Source organism: Lactuca serriola, chromosome 2 (assembly GCF_051521515.1).
Source record: "Lactuca serriola cultivar US96UC23 chromosome 2, Lser_US96UC23_V15, whole genome shotgun sequence".
NCBI classification, from domain to species: domain Eukaryota; kingdom Viridiplantae; phylum Streptophyta; class Magnoliopsida; order Asterales; family Asteraceae; genus Lactuca; species Lactuca serriola.
The window spans coordinates 222733558-222752284 of NC_136409.1; the positions used below are offsets into that span (position 1 = coordinate 222733558).

Consider the following 18727-nt stretch of genomic DNA (forward strand, 5'->3'; position numbering starts at 1 on the left):
GCGGAGCGGGGTCTCACGGGAGTTTTTGACATCCCTAAATTTTGATCGATACATGCAAGTTCAAGAGAACAAGGTCGAGATTATGAGTTGGGTGGGAAAAAAATAATTGAAGCGTAAACGTCATTTCAATAGGCACAAGCAACGCTTCAAACAAAAACCGATATTAAAATCTTGAAATGAAAGCGGACAACCTCAACGACGAAGATTTGGAGTTTTTTCTCGAGATGAAAGGGACTGTTCGAGCCCGATGTAGAAATAATGGGTAGTTTATTTTAGTTATGCTTGGTATTTTTAGGCTTTTTTATTTTTAATGTTATTTTTATTTTTTTATTTTAATTAATGTAGTTTTTATTTAATGTAATTTGGTATTTAAATTTAATGAAAAATTAGTATTTACAAAAAATTTTATGATTTTTATGTATTTTTTATTTAAATTTAAATAAAAAATGAGATAGAATGGCGTGTTTAGTAATAGGTATCATATATGTTTAGTGGTTGTTTGTGGTGATGTTGTGGCATATATCACTATAGTGGTTAATGGTGAGTATAACGGATGGTATAATTATTATGAAACAACCTCATACTTCGGTTTTTGACTTGGTATTAATTATTAATTATTAGGCTAATAACCTCAAACACTCTATTGTAACGCTATGGTGAACGCTAACCATGCCATAATTGCAAAATGGTTTACACGAAACCTACTCGAAGTTGATTAGTCATGGTATACCTAAGCTTAAAAATCTAACCAACGCTCATCTACTTCACAACCCAGTGAAACGATGGGTCACCAAAATTTCCAAAATTAGAAATCGAGAAATAAATAGATGCGTGTTCATCATGAATAAATGTTAATTAAAACCAACAAAAGAATTGAAATACTATATGATTATTCATTTGAACTGTTTTTCTTAAATTATTATGTAAAACTTGTCAGCTAAAACGATTCCTAAAACCATAACCTAAGATTGCAAAAAATATATATGAAAAAATATAGAAAATGAATTACCCTCCATGCACGCTACGAAATCTTAGTTTGAAAATGAGTCAAAAAGCATTAATTGCAAATTACAATTCTAATGGATTTCGTGTCCTCAAACTAAGAGCTTTAGAATTTTATATACATACAGAAAGGCAAATCGAACGAAAGTAAGAAGCTCTATTTATTTTCTAGAGAAGCACAACAAATTCCCTTTGTCCTTAACAATAATTGTTTAAGGTAGTTAAATTTTCTCTATTGTATAAAACAATTCATTTTTAAAAGCTTTTTATATTATATAATTTTAAATATTTCAAAATTTCATATATATATATATATATATATATATATATATATATATATATATATATATATATATACTAGGTGTGAGACCCATGTATTACATGGGTGTATTTAAAACAATTAAATATATATAAACATTTGAAAATTTTGAATTTATAAGAAATATAAAATTATAAGGAAAGTCTATTAATAGAATTGATATGCATTTATTATTAAATTTAAATACCATATGGAATTAATAAAATAAGAAAACCACAAAATTACATGTGGAATAAAAATTAATTCAAAATAACCACGACATGTGGCAAAATGAATGTGAGTATGACAAGTGGTAAAAAAAACCTTCATTTATTAGAGAAGATTTACATATTTATTTTTACACAACAAAAATTATATTTTTGTTGAATATATTTATAAAAACAAAAATTACAACTTTCAAGTGTTACAAACATATCATTAAAATTTGATCCTAGATTGACTTTTGTAACTCTGTAATATTATTTAAATTTATTTCACGGAGGGACGATTGTACATCAAACTTTGTTCAAAATGATTAGCTATTTATTTTTTGGATCTAAAAACATGAACAATTTATCAGAATAAAAAAAAAAAAGCAAAAAAAATGGAACATTGAATTCTCTTCATGATGCCTTACCATGACGTACAAAAGACAGCATTGCTTTCTTAACTTTCTTAATCTTATAACCTTTCTTCAACCCACCGCCGAAGCACAGCGTCGACGTTGGTGAATCTGAACCAGCACCACTCGCAATATCCTCCTCCAATCCAAACTTCACCACCGACGTCCTCCGCCACCCATCCGTCTTCCTCATCGGCGTTGACTGTGACGAGGAGCAGGACGAAGAGGAAACCGAGCAAGTAGAAAATGAAGAAGGAGGCGCCACCTTCATGTTCCTTTTCCGGGAAGAAGAAAGAAAAATGGCTCGAAGAAAACTGGAAGTCTTTGGAGAGTGGTTAATCATCTGCATTGATGAGTTGTACTTTTGGGTGAATTGGTTGTACGAAGGGGGAGGTGTGAGAGGAGGGAGAGATGATTCAGTGAGTGCGTGTTTTGGAGTTCCTGGCTGCGACTCCCACATGAACGGCACAGATCCTGCTGATGCAGTCCCATAGTACAATACCCTAAACGATGATTCACCAACTCCATTGTTGCTACGGGTAGCTTCCGACTGCAATTTGATTTGCAGTGCTTTGGGTGTTGTACCTTTCGTTGTATGCATTGTACTCCAATTATTTGAATAATTGAATGCTTCAAGAGATAGAGTGGATTTAAAGCCGAGTTAGCTTTGCTTTGTGGGTATCATCTTATTCATGAATAGAAAATAGAAATATCGTAGTGGTATATATGGTAGCTCATGTACAAGTTTTCATGCACATATTACAAGAGTTTGTCTTTGACCCTAGTTTGATTTTATGTACAAGTTTTGTTACAAATTGTGCAATCCATTACTTCACCATCACCAGATACTAACTAATCCTTGAATTTGAATTTGAATTTGAATTTGATTAGTAATTAAAAGAATCTCCTAAAATCTTGCATTGGGATATTATTTAAAATAGAACTTAGAAGTGGTTTGTTGCCATAAAAATATCAAAAATAAAATTTTAGAATATAATCACGATATTAGTTAATTAATTAATTAATTAAAGTAATAAAACAGTAGAATACAAATATCATGTGTCGACGCATGGGCTTTAAATGCTTGACAAATGGCGAAATTCATACGATAAGGAGCTTATAAATCGCTTCACCAACCCAGCATTAAATATTAATGGGTGTTAATAGTAAAATATAATGTAAGTTTGATCCTTTTATATCTTCATTCGTTACACTTTATTATTTTATAGCAATCGAATCTCTGAAAGTCTCTTTAAAAATAGCATGTACATACCACATGGATTAAAAAGAGCATGCGCATACCACATGCATGGATTTAAATATGTGCGATATCATCAATCATTTTATATATATATATATATATATATATATATATATATATATATATATATAGGGTTAGGTTATTTTGTTTTCACTATCTATTGTGTGTATGTATGACTGATTCTGGACCAATAATTTTAGTTATTTTAAGAAAGTAATTAATGCATATTACATGTTGAAGATATAATAGGTATTAATTACATCTTCAGCATTTAATAAGCATTAATTACTTTCTTAAAATAACTAAAATGATTGGTCCAGAATCAATCATACATGCACACAATAGATAGTGAAAACATTTGAACCTAACACTCACTCACTCTCTCTCTCTCTCTCTCTCTCTCTATATATATATATATATATATATATATATATATATATATATATATATATATATATATATATATATTTGTTGTAACTGCAGAAACTGAAATTCATATAACAAAATAAAACATAAAAGTGAAAAGCTTATATACACTCCTGTAGACACCGTAAATGTAAAATATAAATTAAAAAAAAAAGTATACACCTACAATTCTGTACAAGTTCAGGGACCAGTTTAATATATTCTTGATTTTCTAATCCACCATGAAAATTTATAAAAGACGTACACGTTTTTGTTATGGGTCATTAATTACAATTGAATACATATGATATTGTAAGAGGACGTGGCCTACTTATCAACCGGTTTGTATAAATGTCACATCTAGTATAAGAGTAGAATAACAAATTCAAATTTATTGTTAGCATGAATCATTTACCGCTTATATATTCTAAATATGAATTATAAGTAGACAACCCTTATAGCATTGATATAGTTTTTATAACAGTTGATGTTCCACAATTTATCTCTTATATATGATGGTTTTTCAACAGACTATGAAGTGATAATTGTAAACAGTAGTGCTTCTTATGAGACTCCAATCCATTTACTTTTGTTTGATGCGTTTTAACTAAGATATCGTATACCATAATATAGAAAATATTTTAATTTATCTTGAAATTATTCTAGCAATATATTTAATGATTTTAATTTTGAACATGCAGTGGATGCATTAAAAGAAGACTAATGAGATGCTAGACAAAATTACATAGTACAAACATTACAAAGGGAAAGATATACCTATAGAAACAAAAGACATATAAAAATATGAGGCTGAATTGTCATTAATGTGTTTTTGGGTCCATTGCCTGCCTAGCATGATTATAGATACTCGTATTTATGAATTATATTCGTATAATAAATACAGTTGAGAAATTGAATTTAATGAGATCATAAATATGACATGTACATCCATATACTTCAAGTCTTCAATCATGTAGCAGTTGTAATTTTTTGTCGATCAATATACCAAAATAAAGAAATATCAAACCTTTTAGAAAAAAATTGAGGCATGAATTATGCAAATATATCTTGTTGACTTTGTCGTCACTCGTCATATACTATTTTGAAACAAAGTACATTAATATAGACTGCACAAGACATAACAAAAAACTACATACATATTCATCAACCTCATGTCAAATTTTCGTTGCTATTTAATATTCCAGTTATGGGTTGTTGTGTCTCTAACTCTTAAATCGGTGGACAAGATAGTACAAGATTCATAAATGATTCAAGTTTGAGTCTTTCTGTATGTAGAAAGATGATCTCTTCATATTGATTAACTGCATCATGTATCATGGAAATATGAAGTATTTGGGAAGCATTTAAAATAGGTTTTTTCCAGGTCTTGTAAATTAAAACCCCAAATTTGTTTCATGATTTCGTATTCATTGTCAGTATCAATATTCTTATCATGACCTTAAACGGAGAGTACACAAATATCTGAATTATTAGTTGTACAATGTGCTTACAAGGAATAATTATGAGACCTATAACCTCAATGAATTGAATGCAAAAGGAAAGGTAGACCCCTAAACATGCATCCGTACTATTTACGATGTTACTTCATGAATATTAAGTAGTATGAGCCGTGGGTATGTTATATGTAAGAGGACAAGTTAAGCAAAGCACATCTCCACCATGTGCTTGTAAACTGTACTCGTGGCATATTTAATTCCGTTGGTTCTTTAATTGGTCCATAAAATTCTTCACAAACATGATTTTTAGATTGTACAAATTACTTTCAAACTGTTACAAATCCCTTGGAACAATTTTGAGCTCGAACCATACATGCTAACACAAATGACACACTTTGACACCAAAATTACTTTTATGTGCTCCCTAACTCAGTTACACATGTTTACATTAAAAAAATGATAAGAAACATAAGAAAGAACAAGTTTTTTTAAGAAGTTACAGAAAAAGACATTGCACATCGTATTAGTACTTCATAGATAGGAGAGAGAGCAAGAAGCACTGATAGCTTCAAGAAGAAAGCGAGACTATGGGAGTACAAAGGATATATAGAAGGAATTTAGAGTTCAAGGCTAGAGATAAAATAGATTTGGAATCCCAAATTGTTTGAAGATTCACTAAAGAGAGAAGACCTCCAACTAAATAGTATCCATCACCAAACTATTTGCTATTGATTGAGATCTTTGAGCTAGAGTTATCTAGAGACTTTGACAACGAATGATTCTATAAAGTTGAAGAAAGCTATGGATGGTGAGAAGTTGAAGCTGTACTCTGCTAGCTTCAACTCTTTTCTAGATAATTGTTAAGAAGGTATGAGACTAATGAGACTAATGAGAAGCCGTTTCATAGTTTTGGGTTTAAGAGAGGTACATGCCTTGGGAGGTAGTTTATTTGTTGATCAGTCTTTAAGTTGGAGATTGTTGAGGTGTGCAGACTCATCAAGTTAGTTAATTTTTATATACCTTCGGGACCCTCAATCTAAAAGATTTCCATCTCTACCAATTATGCTAGTAACACATTGGTAATTTATCTTTACCTAACTTTATATATATCCAATGAATTGTATTCATGGCCATCAATAATATTTTAATTGTTTTTTAATTATTGTCTTTGTAGTTTTATTATAAAATATTATTGATCACAATTTTATGATATTTTCCTATTTGCTTACTATGGGCATGATCGATACGGGGTGTTTAAAAGTGTTTGGAAGCTTTTAGCTTCTAGCATTTGATAAAATTCTCTGTTTTGAACAAAAAGTTTCGTCTGACACTATAAGATTCTAACGATTAGTTTAATCAAAACGTTTTAAATTCAAAAGCTACTTTACGTAGCGTTTAACGAAATACCATCAACTCCGCTACCAACTAGTTTTGTCGAACACTCCTATAACTTTGTCATTAAAAAAAAAGATAATCATTACCACAAGTGACTTACATTGCCCATCGATATAATATGTAAAAAGTTTTAAATAAAATATAATTGAAAATTATTATTTTATGATAAAAATAATGTTCTAATGATACTCCTTCCGTCTCATATTTATTGTTCACTTTTGACTTTTGAAGTCTTTATTCTTTAAATTCGACCTTAAATATTTTTATTTGAGTTATATATTACTTTATAAAACTTATACAAATGAAAAATCATTTAAAATACAATCATTTATATATTTTGCATCAAGTATTTTAAGGTCAAAATTGAAATATAAAAACGTAAAAAGTTAAAAAGGAACAATAAATATAAGATGAAAGTAATATCATTTATCTTCGACCCGTTTCGGCTCAACGGAGCATTGTTTCGAAAGAATAGCATCAAGGGTGTAAACTTCAATTACACAATTTCACCATGGTAGATGGTAGAAACCAGAAGAAAAAAAAAAAAAAATAAATAAAAAATAAAAAAAATAACCATGGCCCATATAAATCTATATAAGTTTAATCGATTTTCAAGATCATTTTCTAATATATATCATTTATTCTTAATTTGTTCGTAACTTTTTAGAGAGCTTTTTTTTTCCGAAAACCTCTAAACTTAGCATTATTTATGAAAGTCATGTATCTATTTTTTTTAATAAAAAATAACAAAAAAACGGAGAAAGGAAAGAGGGATGAGAACTAGGTGAAGGGTAATTATGATTTATTAGAGTTTGTATGTGTGCATTTGTTGAGAGAGAGAGAGAGAGAGAGAGAGAGAGAGAGAGAGAGAGAGAGAGAGAGAGAGAGAGAGAGAGAGAGAGAGAGAGAGAGAGAGAGCTCGTATGCGTGTTAAATCTGCATCAGATTTTCCTAGAACTTCATTGATGAACTTTATTCTTGTATGTATGTGAATTAAATTAATAAGAGATGTGGGTGTTATAGGTGATCGGGTGGATAATATTTTCCTTTTGTTTTTTTTCAAAATTATTAGAATAAATAAAAATGGAAAAAACAAATTAAAAGGACAAAAACCACAAAGAGTTTCAATTTTTAGACAAACGGCAAGTTGAAAAGTTTTTTGGACTCCATCCATATTTTTTTACAAACCACAGAGACCAATTTTACAGTTTAGACTTTTGAAATCCCGAACACCCTCGAGTATATATATTGAATAATAATTTGCAAGGAAGTGGATCATCTCTAAATTGACCATTTTTGAAATTTAGCCATTTTAACCATCACTTTTCATATATATATATATATATATATATATATATATATATATATATATATATATATATAGAGAGAGAGAGAGAGAGAGAGAGGAAACAATTAGGGTAAATTGTGAAATATTAGAAAAGTTTTTGTTTTAAAAAAACATAATTAAATTAAATTTGAAAAAAGAAAAGAAAATTAAGATGCTACTGCTAGGAGTGATACCATTCCTATCAATTATCAAATGCCAAAAATCTCTAGATATTATTAAAAGAGAAACCGTAATTCACAAATGATGCAATCATGACCATTGATTGTATTTCAATCATATGATTTCCACCGTTAGATCAATTGCTGACATCATATTTTTCAAATAGAATTCAAACATTTAATTATAGAATCTTTAAATTTAGCAATTACATTTCAATCACAATTACATTTAATTATAGAATCTATCATACTTCTAAAATATATTTCATAATTCGGACACAATTACATTTAATTATAAATCTTTAAAATTATAATTACATTTAATTATAGAATCTTTAAAATTAACAATTATGTTATCAATTGAAGCATATCATTATATTTATATATTAGGTATCGGTTTCTCCATAAATCTTGTCAAAAACAAGAATAGCCGCCCCATCTTTCTTCTTTATTTTTTTTCTCTTAAACCATTATTCTCTAATCCTCTTCGTCCTCATGTTAATGGTTATGTTTCAATTGATGCTTTGTGTGTTCATAATAGAATGTAGCACCATAAGTTGGTTCCTTTTTGCTCATGTATTCTTAGAATTTGCGTATTGTCTCTTCCTTGCATCTTCAATTATCACACCTCTGTTTTGGCTTCACACAAATCTCTACAAACTGAAGCAAGCATATCCATCTTTTGGCGATCTATGCCATCATTTATCCTAATTAATATTGTTCATAATTTAACTCCATTATTTATAGTTTTTGGGTTCAAAATTCAAACATGTTCAGTTTTTGCTTTTTTTAAAAACTTATTAAATAAGCATATCAATAATTTTGTTATCTTTAATATATATTAAAATAATCTGGGCCATTGATTGTATTTCAATCTTATGTTTTCCACCGTTATATCAAATTGATGACATCACTTCTCCAAATGAAATGTATTTAATTCCAATAAAATCTTTCTAATTGTCAAACAAAATTAACTTAAATCCATTGAAATGGAATGTATTTAATTCTAGTAAAAGTTTCCCATATTTTAAATCTTGAATTTCTGGTTATAAAGGTTTTAAAATGGTCAACATTAAAAACATATTACAAAAAAACCTTTAATATAAATTTGTTTATATTAGTAAACCATTAATACCAAAAATCAGATTCAAATTAAGACATAAATATATGATTCATCCTTGAATCTATGGCTCACACTTGTTTCCAGTCGTTGCTTTGCTTCAAACCTTCTCCTACAACATCATTCTTATTATTTATAACTTTCATCATCATTATCTGCTTCAAACATTCGTTGTTGTGCACTAGAAGGTCAGTACCTTCTTTCGTTTAACTAATAAAGATATATTTTTTTAGTGTTTGAATGTAAATTAATATCCTAATATGATGGTTGAATTACAAAATTTCTAACTTTAAATTGTAATCATAACTAAAGGTTATTGATATTGTTGGATGAATTTTTTTAAATTTTAAGTATGATTTGAAGGTTTAGGGGCAGAAAGGTAATTTTATTTGTGATAGAATAAAGAAGGAAGATTCAAATTTACCTTTTGAAGGTATCAATAAACTCCTAAATTTATGTGATTTATTTTAATTTGATAGCAAATTAGATGCAGGAAACCTTTAAGTAAGGAAACTTAAGGGCAAAAGGGTAATTCGACTTAGGAAACTATAAAAGCATTGGGATGGAAAAGCAACTCAACAATAGATATTGAGATGACATGTATACTAAAGTGATTCTTTTAGCATGATACTTCCAATTTTTTATCCGAAGGCTAAATCATTAATTTAGTATGGACTATGTTCATCAGAAGGGTAAACCGGTAATTTAATTTAAAAATGGATCAAATCGGTGGTTGCTAATATTTATGTCTGTTTGAGTATCTCAACTTGGCTATTGTTTCTGACTTTATTGTCGAATATAATAACTTCATATTATACTATTTTTAGGAATGTATGTTTAAAGTACATTATATACTATTTTTAGGAATGTATGTTTAAAGTACATTGTTATACCATTTTTAATAGTAACATGTTATGATTTTTTCGTGTTGTAAATGTCTTTTAATTTACCTTTTATTCATTATTAATGGGATGGATTTTATAAACAATTTAATCCATAAAGGGTTAAACTATAACTATTATAATTTGTATATGTTTCTGTACAATAAATAAAACATTTCAAAGATTGTTTTCTATGACTAACAAAATTATGTTTCTGTTTTTGAAATCTCATAAAACATTACATAAGGTTTTTTGGCTTAACATATTACATCATTTTGTCTAGATTAAGTCAAACAAAACAACAATGTACAACTTTTTATATTAAATGCTTAACCTATTAACTTGGACTCGATCCTCAACAACCTCTATAAACTGAAATAGCTATGTGATTTTTTTACAAATTATAGCAACATACTTATCATGAAAAAAGAACTTTTAAAGTAAACTACAACTTAGTTTTTTTATCGGTAACAACAATATACCACACTTAATATCAACATCCTTGTCTACCGGTTTCTCTAAATATTAATACATGAACCATATCAAAAGTAGGCTAAGAAGTTAGAATCTAAATTAGGAATGATCTTATTTCCTTGAATATCAGATTTACAGTATTATAGACAAAGTTTTTATTTGATTCTTAAATTTTCTATGTGGTTGTATTTATATGGTAGAATCAAATTGTATAATTACAATTAACATTTTTTTTTTATTAAACTTTGTATGTATGTATGAAACAAAAATAAGTATATTTTTGAAGGAAGATTGTTCAAAATAATTTGCATAATCTAAATACATGTTAGTTTAGTTCATTTCCTATACTATGACATCCCCATTTTCACGGCCAGAAAAGACCGATTTTGTTTATGCTTTATGAAAATTAGAGTACCTCTTTTAATAAAAATGTTGTGGAATTTATTCCTAGAAAAAAAATGATAAATACGTTATCAAAACATTTCCGAAGAAACGTATTTTATTCATTTTTAAACATTTAGGATGTCATCGTCAATACAGAAACATAAATCTAAAGAGAACTCACATTCATTTACACTAGTGATCTATATCTCCTTAATCTCTCAGTGTAATGTCACTTCATATCGACACCTGTGATATAAATAAACTGAGTGGGTCGGGTTGGGAAACCTGGTGAGTACATAGGGTTTTCAACCCACAATAATATAATTATTATGTTTAAACAATCAAACAATCAACCCAATTACTCATCCTCATTATCTTCTTTAGTCTTAAGGGTCAACCATAAGAATTAGCTATTCCACGTTTATTCATTCCTAAAGATCATCCTAAAGAATCGACACGAAGTCCATCGTTGCCACGGTTTACACAACAAGCACTAAGTCTGCATAGTCGCCAGGGTTTAGGCACTAAGTCTGTATAGTCGCCAGGGTTTAGGCATCAAGTCTACATGATCACCAAGGTTTAGGTATCAAGTCTGCATGATCACCAAGGTTTAGGCATCAAGTCTGCATGATCACCAAGGTTTAGGCACCAAGTCTGCATGGACACCAGGGTTTAGAGTACATCGGGTGAACACATCGTTCACAACAGCTACAGGTTGTGAGCCTGCTAGTGTTCCACTGGACTGTCTAGAATAGTCTGTGATTGTCATTCATACTCTGCTGAATGACGGGGCCATCATTTGGGAAAGGTTTCTCACATCGTCCACCTCTCACTCTCACCTCGTGGTCTATAACATATCTCAACTCATCATCTAGCTCATATTCCATCTATTACATCCACCCATGTTTTACCCCAACATTATCATAGATATAAAATACATATACAACTTAAATCATTTAAAACATGTATAAAATCGTTCATCTAGCATAGACAACAAGTACTCAGATAATATGCACACATAACACGTAATTTATATAAAATATTTCATATCTATGTGTAAGATGAAAGTAACTATGCACTCACCTGAGAAGGTGGTGACTCGGTACTCGGACAACACTTCTTTTACTTTAAAATAATTTCGTTCGACGAAACCTAGTATTATTACCACTTGATTTTAGTCTAATATTTACCGTAACTAATTATTAGTCTTATTATTATTATTATATAAGCGTTTAAACAATACTTTCCAACCACTATGTATAGACAGGGGCCAGACATAAAACACCGGATGGCAGGATCATTTTGGCATATAGCACTTCTGAAATCCAACAACCCTATGTGGCTCTTTAAACCGGATTCCCGTACCGCGAGTAGTTAAAAAGATATTATAACGACACTTATATAATAATAGCTCAAATATTTATTATAAGTTCATAATAACAATACTAATTTTAAATATAAGCTATATTAAAATAGGGTAAGCATAACTTACTTACAAGAGAGTTTTAGCTAGGGGTCGGGCTCTGCAGGGGCAGAACTTCGTCGCTGAATCTTTCTAAGAAAGATTCGTGCAACACTTCGGCGCTCACCTTACTATACTAAAACTACAAAAAGAGAAGTCAAATCACGAGGGACCGAAATGCTCGGGGGATAAGAAGAGAAAGACTCTTGAATCAAGAGAATGGTACAAGAAATATGAGAGCCCACCCTCCATAATTACTTAATGACCTTATAGTTATATAAACGACTAAACACCCCTTCATAATACTATTTTAAATAGAGTTAACGATATTTGTACTAAACTAATGTCGAAAGAACTCAACGTTAGTCTTATAATGACCGCATTGTCAATACCTTTCTAATGATATATACATATGTATATATATGTGTACGTATATATGATTTATACTTTATTTTAGTACGTAAATATGCTATTATAATTTTTAACTCGTTCATACGAACTCCGTTTTTGACGTTATTTATATCCACGTGTAGGTGGAGACGTACTCTACAACTTTCGTTTAGACTCCGTTGGCTAATTTTGACTTTATTTTTAAAGTTATATTTTTAACAGGCCAAGACAGAATTGGTCCGTTAAAATCTCATAACTTCTTCATCCGATGTCCATTTTCGTCTGTCTTTTTATCGTTACGATACTAATAACAAGATCTCCGATTCTCGTTTAGGTTGTGTCGGCTAAAAACCGCTCGATCTAATACTCGAACTTCGGGTTGTACACCGCTAAGTCGAAACTTCGAAAAATCATAACTTCCTCATACTAAGTCAGATTTGGGTGTTCTTTTTATGAACGCTCTCAGGTTAACATATTCTACGACTTTAATTTAGATTACGAAGGCTAAAAGTCGCTCTATCATAAATTCACTATCTACGTCTTCCCGGTGTTGTGCCGGTTCCGTCGCGAAACTTCGACGGGTCATAACTTCTTCGTTATAACTCGGATTTCGGCGCTCTTTATATGTATGGAACCCTTGAGACATATCCTACAACTTGGTTAAGATTATTTATTCTAAATAATCTTTTGTTGAAAAGTCGTTTTCAACCCATATTATCTGTAAATTGACAAGCCCGGATCTACGGACGTTACATATGCTTTCCTGTAACATTGGAATTTTTTGTCATGTTACATTCAAAAGATGGGTTATTAGAACAGGCATCATAGGTGTTTGACGAAATGTTTCAAAGAATCTTACACAAGTTCTCTACGCTCATCTCACAACCAGGTATAAATTTTGCTTTTTTTTTTCTAGATTTTTAGCATCATGTGTTTTTGATGTTTGCAACTTTGTAGTGTTACATGTTTTCTTTTGTTTCGTCCTCAAGTTTTTCTATCTCTGATAGGGCTTCATTTTTTCTATTTATTGTAAACTATCGATTCAATCTATTGCACTTTGTGATGACTTTTATCAGCGTGATAAGATTATAATAAATTGTCCATTTCTTCGTTTTTAAGAAAAAGATGTTCTAAGTGGATTACCATCTGTGACTGTAGTATTTTATTTTGTTGATTAAGCAATCTATGATTTGACTATGATGGTTTGTACGGATTATGTTTGGACTCATAATTGTTCCTGTCATAAAAAAATGCATCCAACAAAAAGTGAAAGACGGTTTTTTATATTAATATCCTCATCTAACTTTAAAGGATCTTTTTTCAGCTTTGATGGCATGTAACAGAGTTTTGGCTGAAATTTTCAATTTTGTTGGCATATAACAGGTTATAACTTAAATAATGATATTAAATATTTGGAAAATTAGGTTTTCTTCGGTTCTAAAATTATTTTGTAGAAAATGGTCCAATTTGGTATTATTGATCTCACAAAAGGCAAGTCTCATATCTCTTTTAGCGTATCCATTGAGTTTAATAGTTTCTTGTATATATTTGTTTTTTTTAATGTTAAATCTTGATTTAATGAATGCAAGTCAACATGTAGTAAAGGTGCAAGAAGAGCAAAGTATTAAATATGGGATGATCATGCCTACGTCAAGCCAAAATAAACTTCTAAAGTAACAAATGTTAAATTGGAAAGATAGACACTTGTAATGCAGAATACATATTATACTTCCCAAATAAATAACCAAAACCTAACCTCATCGCCAAATAAATTACATTTTAACTAACATCAATAAATTATGATTATACTGTCTTGATTTTTAATTATACATTATATAGAATCACTTAATATATAGTCAGTATTCTTATATTCGTATCGGTTTTGAACTACAAAAACTTTATTCAAATAATAAAAATGAAATGAAACATATACGATGATAATAATACAAAAATAACCTTCAAATTTGGTTTGATACAAAAAAATAGTCTAAAACTTATTTCTAAAAGCAACAAGAAATAACAATGAACTTTTAAAAAGAAATGAGAAACTGAAGCGAACTTTTCAAAACCATCAAGAATGTATTATATATGATGATAATAATGCTAAAAATCACTTAATTTGGTCTGATGAAAAAAAGTAATTTTATATGAAAGTAGGATTGCAGTAATACTAAAAGAACCTATATGTTTTTTATCTGATGCAAAAATGGTCAAAACATACTTCTAAATCGGCAAGAAATAGAAATGAAATCTTAATTCATCTTAAAATAACAATTTAATAGCTATATGTAAAAGATATGAATACTCAGCAGTTAAGACCATAGACCTTACACAAACGTCTGCAAATGTCTTGAAGTAAGCATTCATTTTTCCATTATTTTATCATTATCATAAAAAAAATAAAAAGCGACATCATCATGTGTTTATTTTTTAATTCGTCTCATAATAACAAGTAATTTGTGTGTCAGTTATGTATTTTTGACATTTTCAATAAGTCACGGGCAAAATCTAAATCGAGCAAACATAATTGTTTTTATATTTATTTGTTAGAGTTTCTTTATATTTAATATTGTGGGGGGTTTATGTGGTTCATTTTGAATAAACATAAATACGTTTCTATTTTTTTAAATAAACAATTCCATTTTGCAATATAACCATGAAATAACAATGTATTTTGAAAGTACATTGTCAAATGTTAGATTATACTTGCGTAGACCTGTTTTCGCGCATGGTCAGCTATATGTAGCTGTTTTCCGTGTCTCAAGTAAAAAAGGTTTGAAGATACTTTGTGACGAGAAAGGCCGTTCAACTAATCAAACAAAAAAATTGTTCATAGAGAGGTCCTTCAACGACTATATATATTTACCGATTTCAGTGTATTTTCTATAGATTTCAATAATACCAATAATCCTGATTTTTTTTATAATTATTTTGTAATATATATATATATATATATATATATATATATATATATATATATATATATATATATATATATTTTATTTATGCGTTCCTCACGTTTAACGCGGGTTATAATATACTATTGTTAAAACAAAAAAAAAATTAAAAAAAAATGACATGAAACTTAAAAAGGAAATGTGACAAAGGCCTCATACACCTCCTCAAACGTCAAACCCTAATTGCATTTGATTGGACGATGAACACTTTAACTGTTCAGATCCTAACGACTGTAATTGTATGAATTACTGTAGCAATCAGATCTGTGGGATAGTTAAATAGAAGACGATAGAAACGCGGATTTTCTCCTTATCTTTATTTTATCCAAACCCTTTTTAACTCACCTCCTTCGTTACCAAAGAAACAATCGATTCCTATAGCGAAATGCCCACTAATTTCAACTCTTAAAAGAGGGAAATTGTTAAGGAAATCTTCGCAACACCATGTCAATTATGTACAGTTTTCCTTCATTCTCCTCGATCTCCGTTTCCAATTTTACTTATCGTCGTCCAAATCGTATCATCTGCTCCGCCGGAGGTAATTTCTCATTTTTCATGTAATTTTCGATTTGGGTGGTTTGTTTAGAAGACAGTAAATAGGGATTTGATCAAATTCTCTTTAGCAATCCAATTGCGTGAGTTTGTTTCCATGAATTCGATAATAGTTCTATCACGTAGAACCTAACTGACACAGATTTAGGTGTACCAGTAAAGTCATACGCTTACGATTATGAACTATTTCACATTGAATTTTGCTAATTGAGCCGGTAAATATGTAATTGGTAAGAACGGTTGACTTTTCGCACAATCGGACTTTTGGTTTGGTAACCCCATGTAGTCTCACATTAAAATTAAGCGATTTGGTACAATAATTTCAAGCATCGTGATTATTTTTTGCATTTGGTAAACCTAATAGGCTAATACAGTAGAATGTGAAGCTCTACCTTTGTTTGATGAGACATTTTAAGCTCCTGTGATCACATTATTGATCTTCCTTGTCATTCCGTTCTTGAGTTCCCGTAAGTCTGTAACTGATCTACAGTCACTAATATGAAACGACTTAAGAAAAGGTGGAAGAAATCAACGCAGTATGTAGAATGTAGATTTGCTTAATCTGTATCTTACTTTGAATCTTATGGCTATATCCAGCACCTGTTGCAGAACGAAAAGCTGTGAATACAACTGAACCACTTTTACTTAATGCTGTTCGTGGTGAAGATGTAGAAAGACCCCCAGTTTGGCTTATGAGACAAGCAGGGAGGTACATGAAGGCAGGTCTATATAACCACATTTCTTGTTTCTTTCTTTCTTTCTCTTGTTCTAATATCATTATACCACTAATCTCTTGTATTTCTATCCTACATTAAAATCTATGCATATATATCTTTATCTTATTCTGGTTTTGTTGTGGCAGAGTTATCAAACCTTATGTGAGAAGCATCCTTCCTTCCGTGAAAGATCAGAGAATGTAGATCTTGTTGTGGAGATTTCTCTACAGCCATGGAAGGTCTTCAAGCCTGATGGAGTAAGAATATATATATATATATATATTTTTTTTTTTTCTAATGTTATATTAGCATAATCTTGTTGGATTTTTTGATATTGATTTTAGTTTTACAGGTTATTTTGTTTTCAGACATTCTTACACCTCTACCAGGAATGAACATACCCTTTGACATCGTTAAAGGAAAGGGTCCCATCATATTCGATCCAATCAGCACAGCCGCTCAGGTTGACCAAGTCAGAGAATTCACCCCCGAAGAGTGGGTCCCATATGTTGGGGAGGCCTTAACAATTTTAAGAAAAGAGGTAAATAACGAAGCAGCAGTTCTTGGTTTTGTTGGAGCTCCTTTCACCCTCGCATCATATGTGGTTGAAGGCGGATCATCGAAAAACTTTTCCAAAATAAAGACTCTCGCTTTCTCACAGCCTAAGGTAATTTACTTTTTACTTTTTACCCTTGTTTATCAAACACTTATAGTATAATACAGCCAGCTTCTTACCAGATTAAGTCATTTGTAGGTACTTCACGCGTTGCTTGAGAAATTCACAACATCAATGGCTAAATACATTAAGTACCAAGCAGACAACGGGGCCCAAGCGGTTCAAATATTCGACTCATGGGCAACCGAACTGAGTCCAACTGATTTTGAAGAGTTCAGTCTACCATATTTGAAGGCGATTGTGGACTCGGTGAAAGAAACCCATCCGGATCTTCCTTTGATACTGTATGCAAGTGGGTCGGGTGGGTTGTTGGAGAGGCTTGCGTTGACAGGTGTTGATGTGGTGAGTCTTGATTGGACGGTGGACATGGCTGAAGGGAGGAAGCGGTTGGGGAGTGAGATAGCGGTTCAGGGGAATGTGGACCCGGGGGTTTTGTTTGGGTCGAAAGAGTTTATTAGTAAACGGATAATTGATACGGTGAAGAAAGCTGGGAATAAGAAGCATATTTTGAACCTTGGGCATGGGATTAAGGTGGGGACACCCGAGGAGAATGTTGCTCATTTTTTTGAGGTTGCTAAAGGGCTTAGCTACTGAAAATAGAGGGTTTTGTATTTTAGATTTAGACCACTCGAATTTCATTGTCTATTTTTCCATTGCTTCCCTCTATTTCAGACTACTTTTGTGTTTAGTCCATTTCACTCTTTTTTTTTCATAGGTTGTGAATTCATCATGGGTTTGGCCCATAAAAAAAATTTATTTTTTTTCAAACCTTAAATACATTAGGTTCTTGGGCTCCACCAATAATAAAATCGTTACATATAAGCGAATGAATCCAGTTATAATGAAATTAGAACCCATTAAGGATCATCTGTAATTATAACGAAATTATAGCCCATTAAGGATCGTTTATAAGTATATAACGAAATCATAGCCGATTAAGGATCATCTGCAATTCTAGTGGTTTAATCATAGACATATAGCAACTCATTGTCCAAAAAAAAAGATTATTTTTTAATAATGTAGTTACTTCTTTAAAAAGAAAAATGCTATATTAGTTTTTTTTTTCTCTAAAAGTGATACTTCTTAAATGTGTATCTAGAAAATGAACTATGGTTTAGATAAAAGTCCTTTTTCTTTTCCTCTTTCTACTATCTTGGTTTAATATTCAT

General features: G+C 30.5%; 2 protein-coding genes across 2 annotated transcripts; one reads left to right on the forward strand and one right to left on the reverse strand.

Annotated features, from left to right (window-relative positions):
* Positions 1–1839: 1839 nt before the first annotated feature.
* Positions 1840–2523, reverse strand: LOC145090109 (uncharacterized). Its single transcript, XM_079028453.1, has 2 exons — positions 1938–2523; positions 1840–1856 (listed from the first exon to the last, which is right to left on the reverse strand). The coding sequence occupies exons 1-2, from the start codon at positions 2521–2523 to the stop codon at positions 1840–1842; spliced, it is 603 nt and encodes a 200-aa protein (XP_078884579.1).
* A 13286-nt stretch (positions 2524–15809) lies between these two features.
* Positions 15810–18246, forward strand: HEME2 (Uroporphyrinogen decarboxylase). The gene is made up of 5 exons (XM_079027051.1): positions 15810–16152; positions 16764–16885; positions 17029–17139; positions 17235–17549; positions 17637–18246. Exons 1-5 carry the CDS (start codon positions 16059–16061, stop codon positions 18150–18152), a joined length of 1158 nt encoding a protein of 385 aa, XP_078883177.1. The 5' UTR covers positions 15810–16058; the 3' UTR covers positions 18153–18246.
* The last annotated feature ends 481 nt before the right edge of the window (positions 18247–18727 follow it).

Coding starts and splice junctions, on each gene's coding strand:
- LOC145090109 (XM_079028453.1), bottom strand. CDS start 2,523: ATGCATACAACGAAAGGTACAACACCCAAAGCACTGCAAATCAAATTG.
- HEME2 (XM_079027051.1), top strand. CDS start 16,059: ATGTCAATTATGTACAGTTTTCCTTCATTCTCCTCGATCTCCGTTTCC. Junction 16,153..16,763: donor TATCATCTGCTCCGCCGGAG/GTAATTTCTCAT, acceptor GGCTATATCCAG/CACCTGTTGCAGAACGAAAA. Junction 17,140..17,234: donor AGGTCTTCAAGCCTGATGGA/GTAAGAATATAT, acceptor TTAGTTTTACAG/GTTATTTTGTTTTCAGACAT.